General features: G+C 45.9%; 1 protein-coding gene across 1 annotated transcript in view; it reads left to right on the forward strand.

Annotated features, from left to right (window-relative positions):
* The first annotated feature begins 696 nt into the window (after positions 1-696).
* LOC138400139 (two pore calcium channel protein 1-like) overlaps positions 697-19,666 on the forward strand; it is a 34,622-nt gene continuing 15,652 nt past the window's right edge. Inside the window, exons 1-8 of the mRNA XM_069495016.1 lie at positions 697-771; positions 10,114-10,196; positions 11,501-11,615; positions 15,379-15,507; positions 17,434-17,550; positions 17,648-17,766; positions 17,966-18,067; positions 19,367-19,493. Of these exons, the coding sequence (XP_069351117.1) occupies positions 697-771; positions 10,114-10,196; positions 11,501-11,615; positions 15,379-15,507; positions 17,434-17,550; positions 17,648-17,766; positions 17,966-18,067; positions 19,367-19,493 (867 nt within the window). The remainder of the gene's footprint in view (positions 772-10,113; positions 10,197-11,500; positions 11,616-15,378; positions 15,508-17,433; positions 17,551-17,647; positions 17,767-17,965; positions 18,068-19,366; positions 19,494-19,666) is intronic.

Below are 19,666 nucleotides of genomic sequence, written 5' to 3' on the forward strand. Positions count from 1 at the left end.
AAAACAAACAAACAAACAATCAACCAACCATCAGGAACAGTTTCATGAAAAGCCAGATTTCTCCTTTCTCTTGAAAATTTAGCGGTTCTGGCAACCCTGAGCTCCAGTCAGGCTGGAATTGGTGGAATTGGGGCCTCCGTATGGGAAGACAGGAGGGCCCACAGCCCCCTCAGGAGGTATCTACCCCCAGGATCCCCCTCGAGGGGCCCACAGTCTTTTGAGTGACGGGAGGGAACTAACATTTACTGGGCCAGCGGCAGACACTGCATTCATTGGCTCATTTAATTTTCCAAACACGCCTGGGACGAAGGTATTTCTTCCCAGTCCGCTGATTAGAAAGCTAGGCACAGTCCCACGTCCAGGGGCCCATAACTGGTGCCATTTGCCAGGGTGGCCTCTAACCCACGCCACCGCCCCCTGAGCTCTTCCCCCTGCTTCCCCCAGCGCGTCCCGCTCCCCGCCCCGGCGGATCCACTTCCCCGGCGGATCCACTTCCCCGTCCCCGGCCCTGCGCGCCGCCCGGGAAGGGGCAGGAGCCAGGGAGCCCGCCGCGCCGGCCGCCGCCTGTCCTCCGCCCTCGTGGCCGCCCCGGGGCGACCCGCCGCGGTCACGCGAAGGGCCGAGGCCAGGCCTCCCTCGGCGCGAGGAGGGCAGAGTCCGCCGCTGCGGCCCGACGCTCGCCATCCTCTCCCCGCGATGCCCGGAGCCGGCCGAGCCGCTGGGGTGCACGGCCCGCGCCCGCAGCCCCCAGGGGAGCCGCTGGCCCAGGAGGTAAGGACTGGACGCGGGCGGCGCTCGGAGGCGCCCCGACGGCAGCGCCGGACGCCTCCGGGGCTCCCGGGAGAAAGCGAACCCGCTGAAAGCCAGCGCCGGCTGTGGGGAACGAGGGCCCCACGGGGCTCAGCGGGGCGAGGACGGCCCTGCCCTGGGGGCTTCCTTCGTTGTCTGCGCCAGGAGCTGCACTCGGGCTGCTCCGTGGGGGGGCGAAACCGCCAGCTGGAGCGCAGCTCCAGCGTTGGAGTCATTTGGGGATCTGTCAAGCCTGTGACGCCTGAGAAGCTCCCACCCTCGAATGGGCGCCCAGGCTTAGTGTTGGGGACCGAGCCCCCAGCCCACTGAGGGGCAGCCCTCACCACCCGTCTTGGCGGCCCGTGCGCTCCGCACTGCGCTCTAGGGCTGTAGGAGAACAACTGAGGGCCCCACTGCAGGGAACGCCCAGGAGGAAGGCTGCAGGATGTGGCCTGGGAATGCTGATGCCTGCAGGACAGAGCAGATGGGTTCCACAGTCGCTCCGGGTCTGTTTCTCTGCTACAGCCTCAGCTTCTTTGGAAGACTTGGAGCTTCCAAGCGGCCCTTGCACTGGACGAGAGCTCAGAGGGTGGAGAGGGAGGCAGGACTCCAGTGACAAGAGCCCCCTGCTTAGATTCAGAAAATCAGAGCCCTGAATTACAGTATGATGGGCCTCATCTCGGCATGCCTCTGATTTCCACCTCTGTAAGGTGGAGATGATAAATCACAGTCACCTCGGAAGAGCCCGTGGGTGACAATGTCGATCAGGTGCAGGCATACTGCCTGGCACTCAGCAATGACAGCCTGTCTCCAGGCCTGTCAGGGTGGATTCCTGCATGCTGCATTGCCTTCGAGTTGTGCAAGTGTGCGGTAGGGGGAGAGTGTGTTAGTCCTGTCTTTCTCTCCGTCTGGAACTGGCCCCCTTCAGCTCTGGCTGCTGCATATCAGCCCTGTGCTTCCCAGCGGGCTCCTGTAGCCTGCTCCAGAGGGTCCACAGGGCAGGCTTCTGTGTGGGGTTTAAAAGCTCTCCTGATGCATTGGCTTCCCTCTGGCCCACTGGCCTCGAGAAGGGGCTTGGCCACTTCCTACAGGTGAATACTACCATGTCCCTGACCCCTGAAGGGAGCAGGTAAAGGAGAAGGAGGAAGGGAAGGTTTCTTGGTCCCCAGCTCTGACCCAAGCCAGACCTTGCTCCACCATCTGAGATAACAGCGTTGATGGAGTTATTAAACCAGAGATAGTATCTAGATCTTCTTCCTTCTCCAGGTCTGACCTCAGGCATTCTGTGGGCAGTATGACTGGGTTAACCTTATTTAAAAGTCACTTTTGGGTCATGTAACTAGAAACTGCCTAAGTCACCTGAAATGCATTAATACTCTCTCCTTTCAAGTAGTTTTTTAAGACTGTTTTTTTGCTTGGAGTGGCCAAAATGACTGGGTTAACCTTATTTAAAAGTTAGTTTGGGGTCACTTAACTAGAAACTGCCTGGTCACCTGAAATGCATAACACTCTCTGCCTTAAAGAAGTTTCAAGGACTCTTTCTTGCTTGGAGTTTTTTGGCAGCTACTAAGATGACAATCTACTTCTTTGATGAATTTACCAACACTTTCAGCTTTGAAACAGAAATAACCCAGTGCTAGTGATTCACAATCTTACCACTGGTTAGAATTAGCTGGGGAGCTTTTATGAAGGTATCTGGCCAACCCCTCCGCCTGAGCTTAGGCAATAGTAACTTTAAGGCTACTAAGTGATTCAAAAGTACAGCCAGGGCTGAGAGCATAGTGTCCTGTGCCATTTCTTTGTGACAGTTCTATGTGGTCACCTCTTGATACTTTATGGGCTTTTTAAAAATGTTCTTATTTTTAAACCTGTTCATGCAGATCTTGGATTACCCTGCTTTGGGCTCTCCATCCCTTGGCGTTACCTTACGGTGATTTGCAGAGCAGTTCTTTGCAGGGGGCACGTGGCAGTAACCAGGAGGGCTTGGGAGAACATTGGTTAACTTAGGTGGCCCAAGGAGCAACATAAAGCCAGTGGGGTAGGCAGGAATGATTCAGTGAAGGAGTGGAGTGGGCCTTGAGATTACCTGGAGGGCATGTCCCCTTCCCAAAGAAGACCACAGCTACCTACCTCCAGCTGACTGTGGCCACATGGGCTATCATAGATTGCAAAAATAGCCAAAAAGTCTTCCTATCGCTAAATACATGCCATCGCTGCAATGTGCCTGTGCAGCTCCTCAAAAGGTGGAGTCTGCTTCTCCAGCCCTTGTGTGTGGACTTGGCCATGGGCCCTTAGCAGATGTGACACAAGCAGAGGTGTGAGAGCAATTGAGCACTGGTGCGTTCTCTCCTGATGTTCTCAGGAACCCCCTGACCACCACCTTGTGGGAGATCCCTGGCTAGCCTGTGGCAGGGTGCGATGCACATGGCCAAGACACATGAGTGAGGCTATCCAAGACCACGATGACCATAGAGATCAGCTAGGTTGGCCCAGACCAGGACTGCCCGGCTGACCCACAGAATTTGGGAAAATAATAAGTGTTTATTCAGGTGACTAAGAATCAGGGTGGGTAGCAAAAACTTACTAAAATACATCCCAACATTACCAGATGTTATGGTCTTTTAAAGAGAAGCCAGAAGTTCAAATTTTTGTGTAAGTTCCAGTTTTTAAAATATTTGAATGAGTAGCCAGCATCCAAGAAGCATTCTCTAGGCCAAACAAAACACATCTTTATTTTATTTTATTTTATTTATTTTATTTTTTTTTTTTTGAGACAGAGTCTCACTTTGTTGCCCGGGCTAGAGTGAGTGCCGTGGCGTTAGCCTAGCTCACAGCAACCTCAGACTCCTGGGCTTAAGCGATCCTACTGTCTCAGCCTCCCGAGTAGCTGGGACTACAGGCATGCGCCACTATGCCCGGCTAATTTTTTCTATATAGATTTTTAGTTGTCCATATAATGTCTTTCTATTTTTAGTAGAGACGGGGTCTCGCTCTTGCTCAGGCTGGTCTCGAACTCCTGACCTCGAGCGATCCACCCGCCTCGGCCTCCCAGAGTGCTAGGATTACAGGCGTGAGCCACCGCGCCCTGCCAAAACACATCTTTAGACAGCACTTGGCCTGCCCGTTGTTGATGTGCAACTTTCTACATAGAGTGAGATGAGGTATTTATAGGAACACCTCATTGCCACATCAATTGCTGTGCCCCATCTTATCCTTAGCAACTGTTTCTTTGCATGGAATTCCCACAATATACGCCCCAGCTTCTCCAGGCAGTCTTTCCATATGGAAATAGAGGCTTCTGGGATTGCCAGTCTTCATAGAGACAGTGAATTTGAGATGGGCCTCCAGTGAAGGAAAGTGGGAAGGATGCTCCTGGTTTTAGTGAGCGTGAAATCAGGCGTGGAGACGTGGCCCACGGTAGGACAGCAGACGATGAGTCCACCAGTTTAGGCCAGAGAAGAGTGTCCCTGTAGGGAAAGTGGGGGAGATAAAGATGGAGAGAGGAGTAGAGGGGAGATTGTGGAGCCACTAAATGCTAAGCCAGGGGTTTTGCACTTGATTGTCTAGGAAAGGGGAGTCATTCTAGGTAAAGAGAAGTCACTGGATGCTTTTGCGTGGGGGCCATGGGAAAAGCAGTGATCCCATCTATTCTGGCAGTGGGCAGAAGGAACCTGCGGGAAGACAGGGGGAGGCAGAGGGAGACAGACAGAGGGTACGGTAAGTCTTCTTTATCTGTGGTTTTGCTTTCTGTGGTTTCAGTTACCCAAGGTCAACCATAGTCCAAGCACATTCCATGGAAAATTCTAGAAATAAACAATTCATGAGTTTTAAATTGTGCACTGTTCTGAGTAGCGTGATGAAATCTACAGACATCCTGCTCTGTCCTGAATCATCCCTTTGTCCCTCATATCCATGTTGTGGACACAACCTCCCCCCCACCCCAGCCCACCATTAGTCACTTAGTAGCTGTTTGGGTTATCAGATTGAAAAACCAGTATTATAGGTCACTATAATTACTATCCTCAGGTTCAGGTATCCTTGGAAAGTACCCCCTTGGGTAAGGGAGGGACTGGGTAGTGTTTGTAGTGATGGAAGGAGCATTGGAATCCGAAAGAAAAATGGAGATGGAGAAGAATTTAACTTCACATTTGTGGGAACTTCTCTTTACCTTAAGTTATGGTTAATTATGTTAATATTCTTATCTATATAAACAAGACATATTGGCTATGTTTGCAAGGAACTTCTATCAACAACTTTGAGTTTGCCTACATTCTTGTTGACTGACTGAATTAAAGGTATTGGGGCTCACAGTGGTTTATTCCTATTGCAGTTAAGACTGAAGAAGGTGTTTGGTGGGTGCTCAGAGAAGGAATTTCCTTGCTCTCTACTGAGAGCTCCTGGAATCAATCTTTCCTCCCTCCCACATTCTCTTCTCCCTCTGGGGGATTCAAAGGGATTCATCTTCCCTGGAATGAAGGCTTACGAAGTTGGGGTTGGGGAAGAGGAGAGAAAACACAAAAATCTTAAATACATTTTTAAGTCTTGGGGAGAGGAAGAGAAATGTAGAGCTATGAGAAGAGGAGAAAGTGAAGAGAAGTCCATTTTTGTCATAGCGCAGTAAAAATAGAAAACATGAGAAGCAGTAGGAAAATGGCCACATTTAAACCAGTGGCTGTCAATCTTGACTGCATGTTCAAATCACTTGCAAACTTTAAAAGATTAATCCGGGTCCCACCTGCCAGAGATTCTGATGCAATTGGTCCGGGTGTGACCTGGGCATGGTGGGGTCTTTAAAAGCTCCTGGGATGCTTGTCATATGCTGTAGGGGTTGAGAACCACAATCCCCACTATCACCAGTGCCTCCCATAATGGGGGCTGCAGTTTTGAGATTTGCAGCATCTGGGGAAACATCTGCTCTTTGGTCTTTGCTGTTTTCATAGTAGAGACTGGCAGTGGTTCCCACATAAACTTGAAAAGTACGCGCAGTTTTGGAATGGGGGGTCTATTATAAGCCAAATTCTTGGTTGAATGAAAACAATTTGTTTTATGGGAAGGTTCAAGGCCTTAGTACAAATAAGCATGCTCATTACAGTGAATCTGCTTGCTAAGGGTACTGCTGCCCAAGTGAAATGTGTGGGAGACTTAGAAGTTGCACCCAAATGGGAGGGAGGGAGGGAATACAAGTAGAACCAGAGGATACAGCAGATGAGATGTTAAAGTGAGACAGGTGTCAGAAATGCAATACCTGTTGAGAATGGGAAAACTTTGAAACGTTAGTGTAAACTAGCTATTAGAGAACGGGAAGTGGAGCTTATACCATTCAATGTCTGGAGTCTGAGTGACGTCTCATGGAGATAACCCCCGGGGCCTGGCTGGCTGAGGGATTGCTAGTGTTTTTTCCATTCCCCACCTGAGGGCATAGGAAAGATGCACCTCAAATCCATGAGTGTCAAACTCCTTATTTTTGTGGACAAACTGTTTCACTGGGACTGCAAAAATGTTAATAGCATCATCTTTTTAAATAGGAAACAACAATGGCCTTAAAAGATTTTGCTTTAACTGCTTTTTTTAAAAAGGCCTTAGTATCAGAATTCTTTGCTGTCACAGTATGATCATTCTGAGGCTTAATGGAACCTTCTTAAAGTTGGTGTGTGTTCATCCAAAAGAACAAACCACTCCTGTTGATGTTAGGCATTTTCTATCCAAAATGGATTTCTAAGCATATCCTGGGAAACTATACTGTTCCTTAATGTTAAAGATGTCCAGTGAAAAAATAGTTGACAATAATAGTTTTTCTACTAAAAGATTTTATAACTATATAGAAGAAAAATGCATAATAAGCATTAAGCACATTCATATGGTGCTTCTTAGATTTTAATGACCTCCCTTTAAGAACTGCCATACCAGCCCCGAGAATGCATGTGACTCAAAGTGATAGGTTCTTGGGACTGCAAATAGTGCAACCCCTGTGGAAAGCAATATGGAGATACCTTAAAGAGATACAAGTAGATCTACCATTTGGTCCAGCAATCCCATTACTGGGCATCTACCTAAAAGAACAAAAGACATTGTATAAAAGACATCTGCACCTGAATGTGTATAGCAACACAATTCACAATTGCAAAGATGTGGAAACAACCCAAGTGCCCATCAATACATGAGTGGATTAATAAAATGTGGTGTACGTATACCATGGAGTACTATTCAGCTATAAGAAACAATGGTGATCTAGCACCTCTTGTATTTTCCTGGATAGAGCTGGAACCCATTCTACTAAGTGAAGTATCCCAAGAATGGAAAAATAAGCACCATATGTGCTCACCATCAAATTGGTTTCACTGATCAACACATAAGTGCACATATAAGAATAACATTTATCGGGCGTCAGGCAGATGGGAGCGGGGAGGAGGGGATGGGTGTATACATACAAAATGAGTGCGATGTACACCATCTGGGGGATGGACATGCTAGAAGCTCTGACTCGGGGGGGAGGGGGAGGCAAAGGCAATATATGTAACCTAAACATTTGTACCCCCATAATATGCTGAAATAAAAAAAAAGTGATAGGTTCTTACAGCAGTTAATTGTCTATGAGATTATTTTTCCACATCAATTTTTAATCCAAGCATTTATCTTTATTTTCAGGCATTTTAATAGCTTTATTGAACTATAATAGATATGCATTGTACTACATTTATTTGAATTATACAGCTTGATGTGTTTGGGGATGTGAATACACTTGTCACGGTAACACCACCATCAGGATAATGAATATATCCATCACACCTAAAAGTTTCCTTTTACTTATTGGTCATCTATCTCTATCTCCATCCCCTTCTCCTCCTGTCCCTCCACAATCACTGATCTGGTTTCTGTAGGTTAGCTGCACTTTTTAGAGTTTTAAATGGATGCAATCATACTCTTTTGGGGGAGAGGGTTGGCTTCTTTCCCTCAGCGTAATTATGTTTAAAATTCATCCATTTTGTTGCATCTATGAGGGATTCGTTCCTTTTTATTGCTGAGTAGTATTCCATTGTGTAGATATATTACATTTTATTTATACACTTGCCTGTCTGGTGGACATTTTGGTGGTTTCTAGTTTTTGCCTGTTAAGTTGTGATGAACATCTGTGTACAAGTGCAGCTTTGGGATGGAGTGTCTAACACAAGCCATTTTCTTAGGGGGGGTTATACAAGTCTTTGTGTGTGTGGACATATGCTGTCTTTCCTTTGGGTAAACACTCAGGAGTAGAATGGCTGGATCATACGTTTTAGCTTTTTAAGAAACTACCAAACTGGTTTCCAAAGTCAATGTACCATTTTTCATTCCTACCAATCTCTATGAGAGTTCCAGCTGCTCCACATCTGTGTCAAAACTTGTAAGTATGAAAGGAATTTTTGTGATATAGATAGCATGTAATTTCGTGTTATGCATTTGTGTATATATGCGTATACACAGTCATGCATTGTGTAACGACAGGGATACCTTCTAAGAAATGCATTATTAGGCAATTGTGTCATTATGTGATCATCACAGAGTGTACTTACACAAACCTGGGTGGTAGAGCCTACTACACACCTAGGCTGTATGGTAAAGCCGACTGCTCCTAGGCTACAAACCTGTACAGCCTGTTACTGTACTGAATACTGTAGGCAATCGTAACACAATGGTAAGGATCTGTGTATCTAAACATAGAAGAGGTACAGTAAAATTAAGGTGTAAAAGATAAAAAATGGTACACTTGTCTAAGGCACTTACCATGAATGGAGCTGGCAGGACGGGCAGTTGCTCTGGGTGAGCCAGTGAGTGAGTGGGGAGTGAATGTGGAGCCCCAGGACATTCCCGTGCACTACTGTAGACTTTAGAAACACTGCACACTTACGCTACACTGAATTTATTTTTCAACGCTACACTAAATTTATTTTTCAAAAGTTTCCTTCTTCGATAATAAATGAATCTTGGATTACTATAAATTTATTTACTTTATAAACTTTGCCCTTTTTTCTTAACTTTTTGACTCCTTTATAATAACACTTAGCTTAAAACACACACACATTTTACAGCTGTACAAAATATTTTCTTTCTTTATATCATTACTCTGTAAGTTTTTCTATTTTTAAGCTTAATTTTTTTTTTTAACTTTTTAAACCTCTTGTTAAAAACTAAGATACAAACACACACATTAGCCTAGGCCTACCCAGGGTCAGGATCATCAATATCAGATGTGGAGGTGGAACACGGCTCCACTTCTGGTCCCACTGGAAGGCCTCCAGGGGCAATAACACGCATGGAGCTGTTGTCTCCTATGACAACAATGCCTTCTTCTGAAACACCTCCTGAAGGACCTGCCTGAGGCTGTTTTACAGTCAACTTCTTTTTTTAACAAGTAAAAGGGGTATGCCCTAAAATGATAAAACATGTAGTAAATACATAAGCCAGTAACATAGTTATTTATTATCACCATCAAGTATTATGTACTGTGCATAATTGTACGGGCTAGACTTTTTTTTTTTTTGAGACAGAGTCTTGCTTTGTTGCCTGGGCTAGAGTGAGTGCCATGGCGTCAGCCTAGCTCACAGCAACCTCAGACTCCTGGGCCCAAGCAATCCTCCTGCCTCAGCCTCCTGAGTAGCTGGGACTACAGGCATGCGCCACCATGCCCGGCTAATTTTTTCTATATATATTTTTAGTTGGCCAGATAATTTCTTTCTATTTTTGGTAGAGACAGGGTCTCGCTCTTGTTCAGGCTGGTGGGCTAGACTTTTATACAACTTAGGTAAGCACAGGTTTGTTTACACCAGCACCACCACAAACCCGTCAGTATTTTGTTGCTCTGTGATGTTAGAGCATCACACGATGTCATGATGTCACTAGGCAATAGGAATGTTCAGCTCCATTATAATCTCATGGGGCCGGGTCATATGTGCAGTCCATCACCGACTGAAATATTATGTGGCTCTTGACTGTATATGTATTTATATATATATGTGTGTGTACATAACAATAGATGTGTATGCATAAATATACCACTTAAGTACAAGTACAGGTTCTGCTCAGTGCTTATTTTCTTTTCATCCTCTGAGAGCCTGAATTCCAGAACGTGGAGAATGCCTGTGGCTCAGCCCTACTGTAGGGTCCTCTGTGCCCAGGGAGACAACCCAGGTGTGCATGCTACGCTGTTAATGTCGGTGACCTCTGGGGAGGGTGGGGTGTGGGGAGAGGTGAAGGGGAGTTTCGTTTTACACTTGACACGTATCTAAAAGGAAAAAGCGAAGTGTCCTTTCCTACTCTGACTGTCACTCTCTCTTACTTTCTGGGGACCAGGACCTCTTGCTGGCAGCTGCCTATGTGTCGGATGCCCAGTACAACAGGAATGTTCCGTTTGAAACATCACCTCAGGCCATCAGGTAATTAACATGTTACACTGTCACATAAAACCACCTATCCTCCAGGACTTAAGACTCTTGAAGGCATTATTTACACAAGTATTTTGAGAAGTGTATAGGGCATGCCACATAGATTTGGATAAAATCCCAAACTTTTTTTTTAAGTTATAAGATCATGGTGCCTTACATAGAGGGAAGCATTCAATAAATGCATTAAGAACAGATAAATGAGTCAATGAATAACACCCAGGATGGGAGCTAGGACATTCAAGGTAAGAACATGCCACTGTCTTTTCCTTCTAACTATAGTTCTCTTTTTAGAGCCACCTCAAGTGAAAAGAAGGCTTTTTCTTTTTACTTTCTGTTGTCTTTTGGTGAAATCCATAAGTTTTTTCTTCTCATGGGAATTGGGCATTTTCCCTGTTATCCTCTAAGGGTTTACTAAGACCACGTATTTGGACCAGGGTAAAGAGAAAACACTTATTACCAGGGCTGGGCATCAGGGCCTCCCAAAGCAGCCGATGCCTCATCCCTGGATGCTGTTGACAGCAGGTTTGGGGGGACTATCTCCATCTTGGGAGAGACCTGCATGACCACCAGATCTCTTCTTAGTCTACCATGTTAAGATGGGATGATGTACATTTGTAAATCCAGTTAGGTAAGCCTCAAGTGGTGATATGTGCCTATAATCCCATCTACTTGGGAGGCTGAGGTATGAGGATCACTTGGACCCAGGAGTTTGAGACCAACCTGGGGAACACAGTGAGACCCCATCTTTAAAAAAAATTAAAAAATTAGCTGGGAATGGTGGCGTGTGCCTGGGTCTCAGCTACTTGGGAGGCTGAGGCAGGCAGAACCTTCAGCCCAAGAGTTCAGGGTGGCAGTGAGCTATGACTATGCCATTGCACTCCAGCCTGGGTGATAGAGTGAGATATTCTCTCTTAAAAAAGAAAAAAAAAGGATTAGGCCACCATGCCACATCATAGTAGCTCACTTTAACTGAGGGCTTACTCTGCATCAGTCACTGTTCAAAGTCCTCTGAAAATGTTCTCTTATTGCTGTCACATCAACCTCGTGAGGAAGGTGCTAATCCTGGCTTGAGACTGTTGAGAAATGTGCTTTGAGATATGATGATATTCTTGTTTTTTTTTCCTGTTAGTGTTTTGTACTATATGATCATTAAATACTGCCCCTGGTTCCCTAGAATTTGAAGGAAACATGATTAGCCTTAATTTCCTTATTTTAGCTACCATTAATCTTTTTAAAGGGAAGTTCGAGTGCTACTCCTTGTCTATAACCACCTTTGTTTTTTTTTTTCTCTCCAGACTTTACTATTTTTATAACCACTGGACAATGCAAGCAGCCACATACTTCTTTATTTGTGTAGACCTTTCTCTTGCCATGTTTGAAGAACCTGCATTGTTTCCTCTACCTTTCGTGGTAAGTATTAAAATTAAGATGGCAAATAAGATTTTGTCATAGATGAATTGGGCCCCATGCCTCTTCCTTTTGCTTCTCAAATTTCAACAAATATGAATTAGATTTTATTTTTCTTGTCAGGGGTTGGAAAAATTCTGTCTACTCACCGAGGTGATGCTTCAATCATAAGGCATTTTAAGTAGAATGGAAGTTTTTGGTCTTCTGTGCACACAAGGAAGAATCAGATAGAGATGGTACAAACGATGTTTGAAAAGCATATTTACTTAACGCCAAGCACATGACGTTCCCATAGAGTGTAACATTCGACTTGTACGTGCCACATTTTCAGTTTTCATAGTCATAAATCATTATTGGTGCTTAGTAGCTGATCATAGGTGTTTTGAATAATATATCAAATTAACCACTAATCCCAAGGGATCTAAATAATAAACTTCCGTCCTGCTCATGTGAGTTTCCCATTCATCACTGCTCTTGCCCCTGTCTTAATGGCTGTCATTTGCTCCCTGCTTACTGTCTGCTGGGTGCTCCAAGCACTGGCTCTGAATGCTCCTTACGCGTCACGGTAACCCCACGAAATGTGCACTCCTGCTATCATCCCCCTTTTTGACAGATGAGGATGCTGAGCCTTAGAAAGGTTGGGTAACTTGTCCAAGATCACTTGGCAGCAAGGGTAGAAGTAAAACTCAAGCCCAAGTATGTCTGATGTCAAAGCTATTGCTTTTTAGTGACCACACAGACCCTTCCTTATTCTTCCGTGTTTCAGTCACCTATTGTTATGTAACAAACTACCCCAAAACCCAAACATTTAAAACAGGGGTCAGTAAACTATGGCCTGTGGGCCAAATTCAGCTGCTGCTTATTTTTGTATAGCCCATGAGCTAAGAATCGTGTTATAAAACTGAATGTTTATATCTTCCCAAAATGCAAATGTTAAAACCTAACCCACAATGTGGTGGTATTTGGAGACGGGGCCGTTGGGCAGTGACCAAGCCATAGGGCAGAGCCTTCATGAATATGATCAGTCCCTTTATAGAAGATGCCTCGGGGAGCTCCCTGGTCCCTTTTGCCGTGTGCGGACACAGCACAAAGGTGGCTGTCTGCGAGCCTGAAAGCGGGGCCTCACCAGACACCAAATTGGCCAGTGCCTTGATTTTGGACTTCCTGCCTCCAGAACTGTACGAAATAAATTTCTGTTGTTTGATAAGCCACCCAGTCTGTGGTATGCTGTTATAGCAGCTTAAATGAACTAAGATAAATGGTTTTTACATTTTTTAACATCTTGACTGCCACTCTAGAAAAACATTCTTTTCCCCTGGGGCCATGGTGTTTTAGTAAAAAAACCCAATCCTTTCTAATTTGTTATTTTTTATTGTTTTCAGTGTGTCAGTTATATGCAATGCGATCCACGTTTTTAGAATTAAATTGACAATGCTAATTGTAACAATAAGAACAGCAACCAGTAAGATTTTCACGAACCAGCTGCAGGGTTTTGCTGCAGGTGGCCCCGGGCTCAAAACAAGCCTGAGTTAAATACAACTCACTTGGCAGTCAATGTGTTAAATGGCTAGAAAAAACTCAAAGAATATCAATATTTTGTGACACATGAAAATTGTATAAAATTCAAATTTTGGTGTCTGCAAAGAGTGTTTTATTGAAACAGCCATACTTACTCATTTACGTGTTGTCTCGGGCTGCTTGTAAGCTACAATGACAGAGATGAATAGTTGTGACAGAGACCATATGATTTGCAAGGTCTAACATATTTACTCTTTGGCCTTTTAATGGAAAAAGTCTATTGTTAACCCCTAACTTTAAACAACAACAGCCCTTTGTTATCTGCCATGATTCTGTGGGAGGCTGTTTTAAGTGTTTGTTACATAGTAATAGGTGACTGAAACATGGAAGAATAAGGAAGGGTCTGTGTGGTCATGAAAAAGCAATAGCTTTGACATCAGACAGACTTGGGCTTGAGGCTTAGTTCTACCCTTGTTGCGGAGTGACCTTGAACAAGTGACACCACTTTCTAAGGCTCGGCCTCCTCATCTGTTAAAAAGGGGTTGATAACAGCAGTGCACATTTTATGGGGTTACTGTAAGGTTTACGTCTGGGCAGATTTTCTGCTTAGGTGGTGTTGGCTGGGGTGGTAGATATCTGGGAGCTTTGTAGATCTCTGGAGCCGGGAACACCCAGGATGGCTCTCTCATGTGGCTGGCAGGCGCTGCTGGCTGCAGCTGTGGGCCGGAGCGTGCCAGCTCTCTTGTACACAGCTGCTCCATGTGGCTTAGGCTTCTCCCGGTGAGTGGCTGGGTCCAGAAAGGAGCATCCCGGCGTGTAGGCACCATCAAACCTCTGCTTGCATCACCCTTGCTGATGCCCTGTTGGCCAAAGCCAATCACATGCCCACGCCCTGAGTCAACATGGGAGGACACCACACCGGGGATGAAAACCGGAAGTATGGTTTGTTGGGGGCTGCCACAGTGACGTCCACCACCTTCCCCACGATAAAGATCCTGCAATGAATGAATCCTCTGGACAGAAGACTTTTAGCCCAGTGACTGTCAAAACAAAGTCTGAAGAAGCAGAGCTGTGCTTTCACAGTCCTGGACAGAGTGCTGTCTGTCCCTCCCCAACACTGGCCCCCCTGGCCAAGACGGGAATCCCACAGAGTTGTCTTCTCAGCCACTTGCCTCGTTTCTCGAGTCCTCACCCCTCTGTGTGTTATTGGTCACTTACAGCTTGGGGCTGGCTGCCTGGGTTTCAGAGTGTTCCCTCAGCCAGCATTTGTACTGTAAGTCTCTGAAGTCGACCGTGGTAGAGGGGCTTTGGCCCTGCTCCAGCATTACCAAGCAAGCCTTGTTTTCAGCAAGGATGTCCTGGAATTGCCCCAGGCCCTTTTGGAAGCCTGGCCTTGGCAGTGGGTCTCTATAGCTCTTCAAGGGTGAACAGCTGCAGGAAGGGAGAGATGATTGTGTCATCAGCTGCTTTCAGGCCCTTCCCCTGTCCCTTTGAGAGTCCCTTCCCTCCAGCCCTCATGATCTTTGCCTCTTCCTAGCCTAAGCCAGTTGCTTCTTTCCCCATCTCTTCCCATGTTGCCACCCTCTTCTCCCTATTGATGGAGGAACGTGTCCTTGTTAGGGAGGTGTTACTGCATCACAGCAATCTTGGGCAAATTCTGGGCTGCAAATTGGCTCTAGAGAGTTAGGAGTTGGTGCCCCGCAGCCTATGGAGGGAGGCGGGTCAGGACTTTGCTCTGGATCTCAGAGGGCTCCATCCCTGCCTGTAACCAACCTAATACACACAGGGCTGCAGTGGCAGTGATGCTTAAGGAATGACCCACTATTTCCAAACACATCTTTGGGGATTTTCCTTAACATTATGTTAGAGAAATGGGACTTCTTGATGTCTATTCTGAATCTGAACGTGGGAAGTTTGAGAGCATAGAAGATGCCTGCCTCTGACCTCCCCCTTTTGTGGGGAATGCATTCTTGGTCCTCAGCCTGCTTATGTAGCCCCTCCCAAGAAGTCCCTCCAGTATGGGTTGTGGCATTTGTGATTCAGGGGCAGGTTTCCTTTTGAGAGATAGAAACCATTCTAACCAGCAGAGAATTTTGCCACAATTTGCCGTAAAATTAAGGGACGTGGCTAATTCTCAGAGTGTGCCAGGCGGGACAGGTAGGGTGCAGGCGGAGGAGGGAACGGGAGCCCTAAAGCTGCGCCTCCCAATGGCAGGCCACTGCGCTCAGTCTCTGTTTCGTCCTTGCAGGCCACCTCGATAGCAGAAGTGCTCTGCCTGACTGCGTTCTTTGGGAGACTGGTGCATTTTGCAAAAGTCACTCCTCAAATGGTTTTCTGGAAGGATACGAAAAACATCTGCATCATGGTAACCATAGTGGTGAGTGTTCAGGGTAGCACCTATGAGAGTTTGTGACTAAAGGCAGAAGCCAAGAAGGAAAAACAGCAACGCTTCACCATAGCAAACACCATGAGCACAGCTGCAAGCAAACTACAAACCCAAGGACAAATGTGACAGTGTTAATATTTTAACGTGACAAGGGCACTTCCAAATGAAAGTGGGAAAAAGACAGATACCCCAATAGATAATTGTGCTGAAAACAGGTGAAGGCAACTCATAAAGAAGAAATATACAAAATGGCTGATAGGAAAGATGTTTAACTTCACTAACTAAAAAATATAGACTAAAACAATAATAAAATACCATGTGTTGCCTATAAAACAATGTCAGCAAGATAGAGAGAAAACAAATCTTATACCCTACTGGAGAGAGGAATGAAGCTATCTTTCTGGAATGGGCTGTTTGGCAGTTCCTTTCAAAATCCTTAACAGTGAATACACTCAAATCCTGGACTTTCGTTCCTGGGAATTAATCTATAAGAAAGCAAGATGCATTCAAAGATTTAGCCACAAAATTGGTGCTGGCTGACTTGTTCATAATATTGAAAAATTGGCAACAATTTAATTTCCTGACAATAGATACAACTGATATGTGTTAAACAAAATATGATACAGCCTTTTAAAATAGTGTTAAAGGCAGATCTGTGTCTACTACCAAGGAGAGAGCTTACCATCTATTAAGTCAAAAGAGCAAGTCAACAAATACAGTTGGATCACATCTTGGTTAAAAAGAATAAAGGGAAAGAATGTTATATATATTCATAGAAAAATCTGGAAGGATATATGCCAAGCAGGGCAATACATTCTGAAATACCCCTGTATTGGGCAGAGACTACTTTAGTGATGATGAGGGTACTTTCTATTACAATTAGCATATCAGTACGGTGACCAGCATGCTGGAGCCATAGCTCTTTGCAATTAACCTGAAGCTCTGTCTACACGCCCCTGCCCTTCCTATTTGGCACTCTACCCTGAGAGTCATCTGTTCTCAGAGCTTCTATGAACACTTCCGGTAGGCCAAGGTCCCCATGCTGTCTCTGATACTGGTTTCCCCTCCGAGCTTCCTTACTCTGTGGCGGACTGCTTGCTGGTCCTTCCCGCAGCGGTGTTTCAGCTCCTGTGCAGTGGGACCAAACCCGCCTCTTCTTCCCAGCGACTCCCTGGCTGCTTTCCCTTTGCTTGGTGGCTCTGTCTCCCATCGCCCAGTTCCACAGTCCTCATCGTCATGGTTCCCTCCCTTCTCTCTCACACCGGCCTCCCCAAGTCCCCTCAAGATGTTTCTGGGGCTGTTTCCTCCCCTCCTTCTTTTTTTACTTATATTTTTCTAAAATACTCTAGGTTCTTTTTTTGCCCCATCCTCACATTGATCTTTTGCCCACAAACCTGACAATAAGGATAAACAAGGATTTTCCGTATTCTAGATCTTCTCACCTGTTGGTAGGCTAGACAGCCTTTCTTTTACACATCAGATAGAAGAAAATGTCACCAGGCTGTAGTGTGGAAGCACGTGGCAGTGGGGTTAATAGCAAGGGCTGGGACATCAGACAGTGCAGGTTCGAGTCCTAGTTCTGCGCCTCACTGGCTGTGTGACTGGGGCCACGTGCCTACCCTCTCTGTGCCTCAAGCCCTTCCATCCAGGAATAGTGCCCACCTAATTGCTGTGGTGTGGCTAAAATCAAATAATCTACAAAAGGTGCTTTTTATGCTACATAACATGTAGTAAAACCTCAAACATTAGGTACTGTTAATGTTATATCACAAAATTAAAATTGTGCTGTTTATGAAACTTGCTTTTTCACATAACATTGTGACTTTCCTTCTGGGTCGGTAAACACACCTCCACACTGTTACTTTCTCTGTCCTTTGACGGGGTAGAACTGACATCTCTGTCCCATGTGTCTCACAGCTGACCTTGGTTGACCTGATTCTCTATGGGTCCCTGGGAGCTGTTAACATCCGCAGCGTTAGGTGGTCGCGGGCCTTGAGGCCAGTCTTCCTAATTAACTTCCCCGAAAGTCGTCAGGTAAGGATACGATTTAGGATATGTGATGATCTGTTTTTTTGTTTTTGCAGAAACTCAGCCGATTTCTTGTAAATGAAACTAAATTTTGTGTTCTTAGATCCGAAGGGCTTTCCGAAGCATCCGGAACACTCTGCCTGACATCCTCTATGTCTTCCTCTTGTTCACGTTCAGCATGCTGGTCTTCTCGCTCATGGCCTTGAAGCTGTTTGGAGATAGGCGAGTACACTTCTTGGAATTTCTGCCCGTGAATTCTCCCATATTTGGGTTAAGCCTGTTCATGGCAGAGTCTGTCACCAGACACTGTCTTCCTCGTTCAAACACTCTAAGAGTGGTCTTGAAAGGGGAAAAACATCTCAGAAACCACAGCTTAATTTATGTGTGTGGTTTTCACTTGGTGTTTTTGGTTCCTCTTTAGGGGTCTGAAAACAGCGGAGGGATCGCCTTACTTCGAAAACATTCTGGAAGTCGCGTTTGAGCTCTACGTGCTGGTCACTACAGCAAACAGCCCTGACGTCATGTATGTGCATCCTGATCCATGTTCATGGACATGTTACCATAACAGAATTATTAAAAGCAGCTGTCTCCTGACACGAGCAAGGCTGAGAGAGGAAAACGAGTGATTTTCTATTTAGTCCTATTCATTGTAAAAAAATTTGAAGAATATAAAATTTTACACTACTGATAGCCTGTCTTCTCTATTTAAAACTAAATTTCAGTGAATTCTTTTACAATTGAAAGCAACAGGAGACATCTCTTGAGATGTGACACTTAATATTCGAGCCCACTTTCTATTCTGGGATCTTCCTTGAGTGTTGAATTTAGAGTCCTAAGCCATCTTCGTAAAGGAATCGCGGCTGGTTCTCCTAAGCATTGATGGGTTTTTGGCTACACGAAACGGGAAAGAAATGTAAACATCAATAGCTGCCGCCTTCCCCCCAGAATGCCAGTTCTCCACACATGCGGATATTACTCAGGAGGAAAATCCTCATGCGGTTTTTTCCTAATGTCTACTCGTTACGGATTTACCTTGTGCATAGGGGTAAAGTTATCAAACGGCGCTACACCGAGCAGATAGCTCTTCAGCTCCAGAGCTGGGGGCAGAGCCTAACTGCAAACGCCAGTCCGCACTCCTCCAACAGGGCACTTGGGGGAGGAGGCAGGTTTCCTGTCATCTCACGACGTGTAGGACCATCAGGTCAACTCGTTCTTGGTTGTTGCTCACTCTTGGGCCTGGCCCTGGCCCTGCCGGTGTTCTCCTGGGTCCTCCCCTCAGACCCCGGCTGCCAGCCGTGCCAGCTCCCCTGTGGGAAATCCAGTTCCCATTAAAAGTGGAGTGAGCACATGTCCCAATTTAGGCCTCTTGTCTGGCTGTGATTATTAACAGGGTTCCTTTCCTTCTCATCATCCCAGGATGGATCTGCCCCCAGCCAAGGCAGTCTGGTGTCCTGCAGAGCCCACTTCCAAAAGCCACACTGTAATTCTGGGCAAGTCTCTCTCCTTTCTAGGCCTCGATTTCCTCGTTTTGGAGGGGGAGAATTGTGTTGGGAGATTTCCAAGGTCCTATGCGCTTTGGAAGTTGGCACCTCTGGAAGGTGCTAAGAATTTCGGAAAGGCGGGGTTAGAGGGGGCAGTTTAGCTTTAGGGATGGTGCCGGCTTTGAGGCCCCATCGCACCATATGGCGAGAGTGAGCTTTGCAGGAGGTTTCTGGTGCCTCGTGCACAGGGACTGTGCACGTGGGATGTCGCCTAAGGTCCGGCTGGTATGCATTGTGGAACTTGGCTATGAAAAATTGTGAAACATGTTGTTTTCTCCTAGGATGCCTGCCTATGACTTCAATTGGTGGTATTCTTTGTACTTTATAACCTACATCATCATCAATACCTACATCTTCATGTCCGTCTTTCTGGCCGTTGTCTACAACAATTACAGGAAGCACCTAAAGGTAACACGCATGCGTGAGCCGGGGTGGGGTGGGGGGCAGGCGCCTGGGCAGGCAGCGCATTTGCTAGATATCGGGAAATGCCCTTGATCTGTTTGCTTTGGTGGATCTGAAGGCTTATTTGGTGTCTTGCTCCCTTCTGCTAAGCAGGCCGGTTCTTCACGGTCTTTGTGATG

The sequence above is a fragment of the Eulemur rufifrons genome, chromosome 19 (assembly GCF_041146395.1).
Source record: "Eulemur rufifrons isolate Redbay chromosome 19, OSU_ERuf_1, whole genome shotgun sequence".
Taxonomy (NCBI): domain Eukaryota; kingdom Metazoa; phylum Chordata; class Mammalia; order Primates; family Lemuridae; genus Eulemur; species Eulemur rufifrons.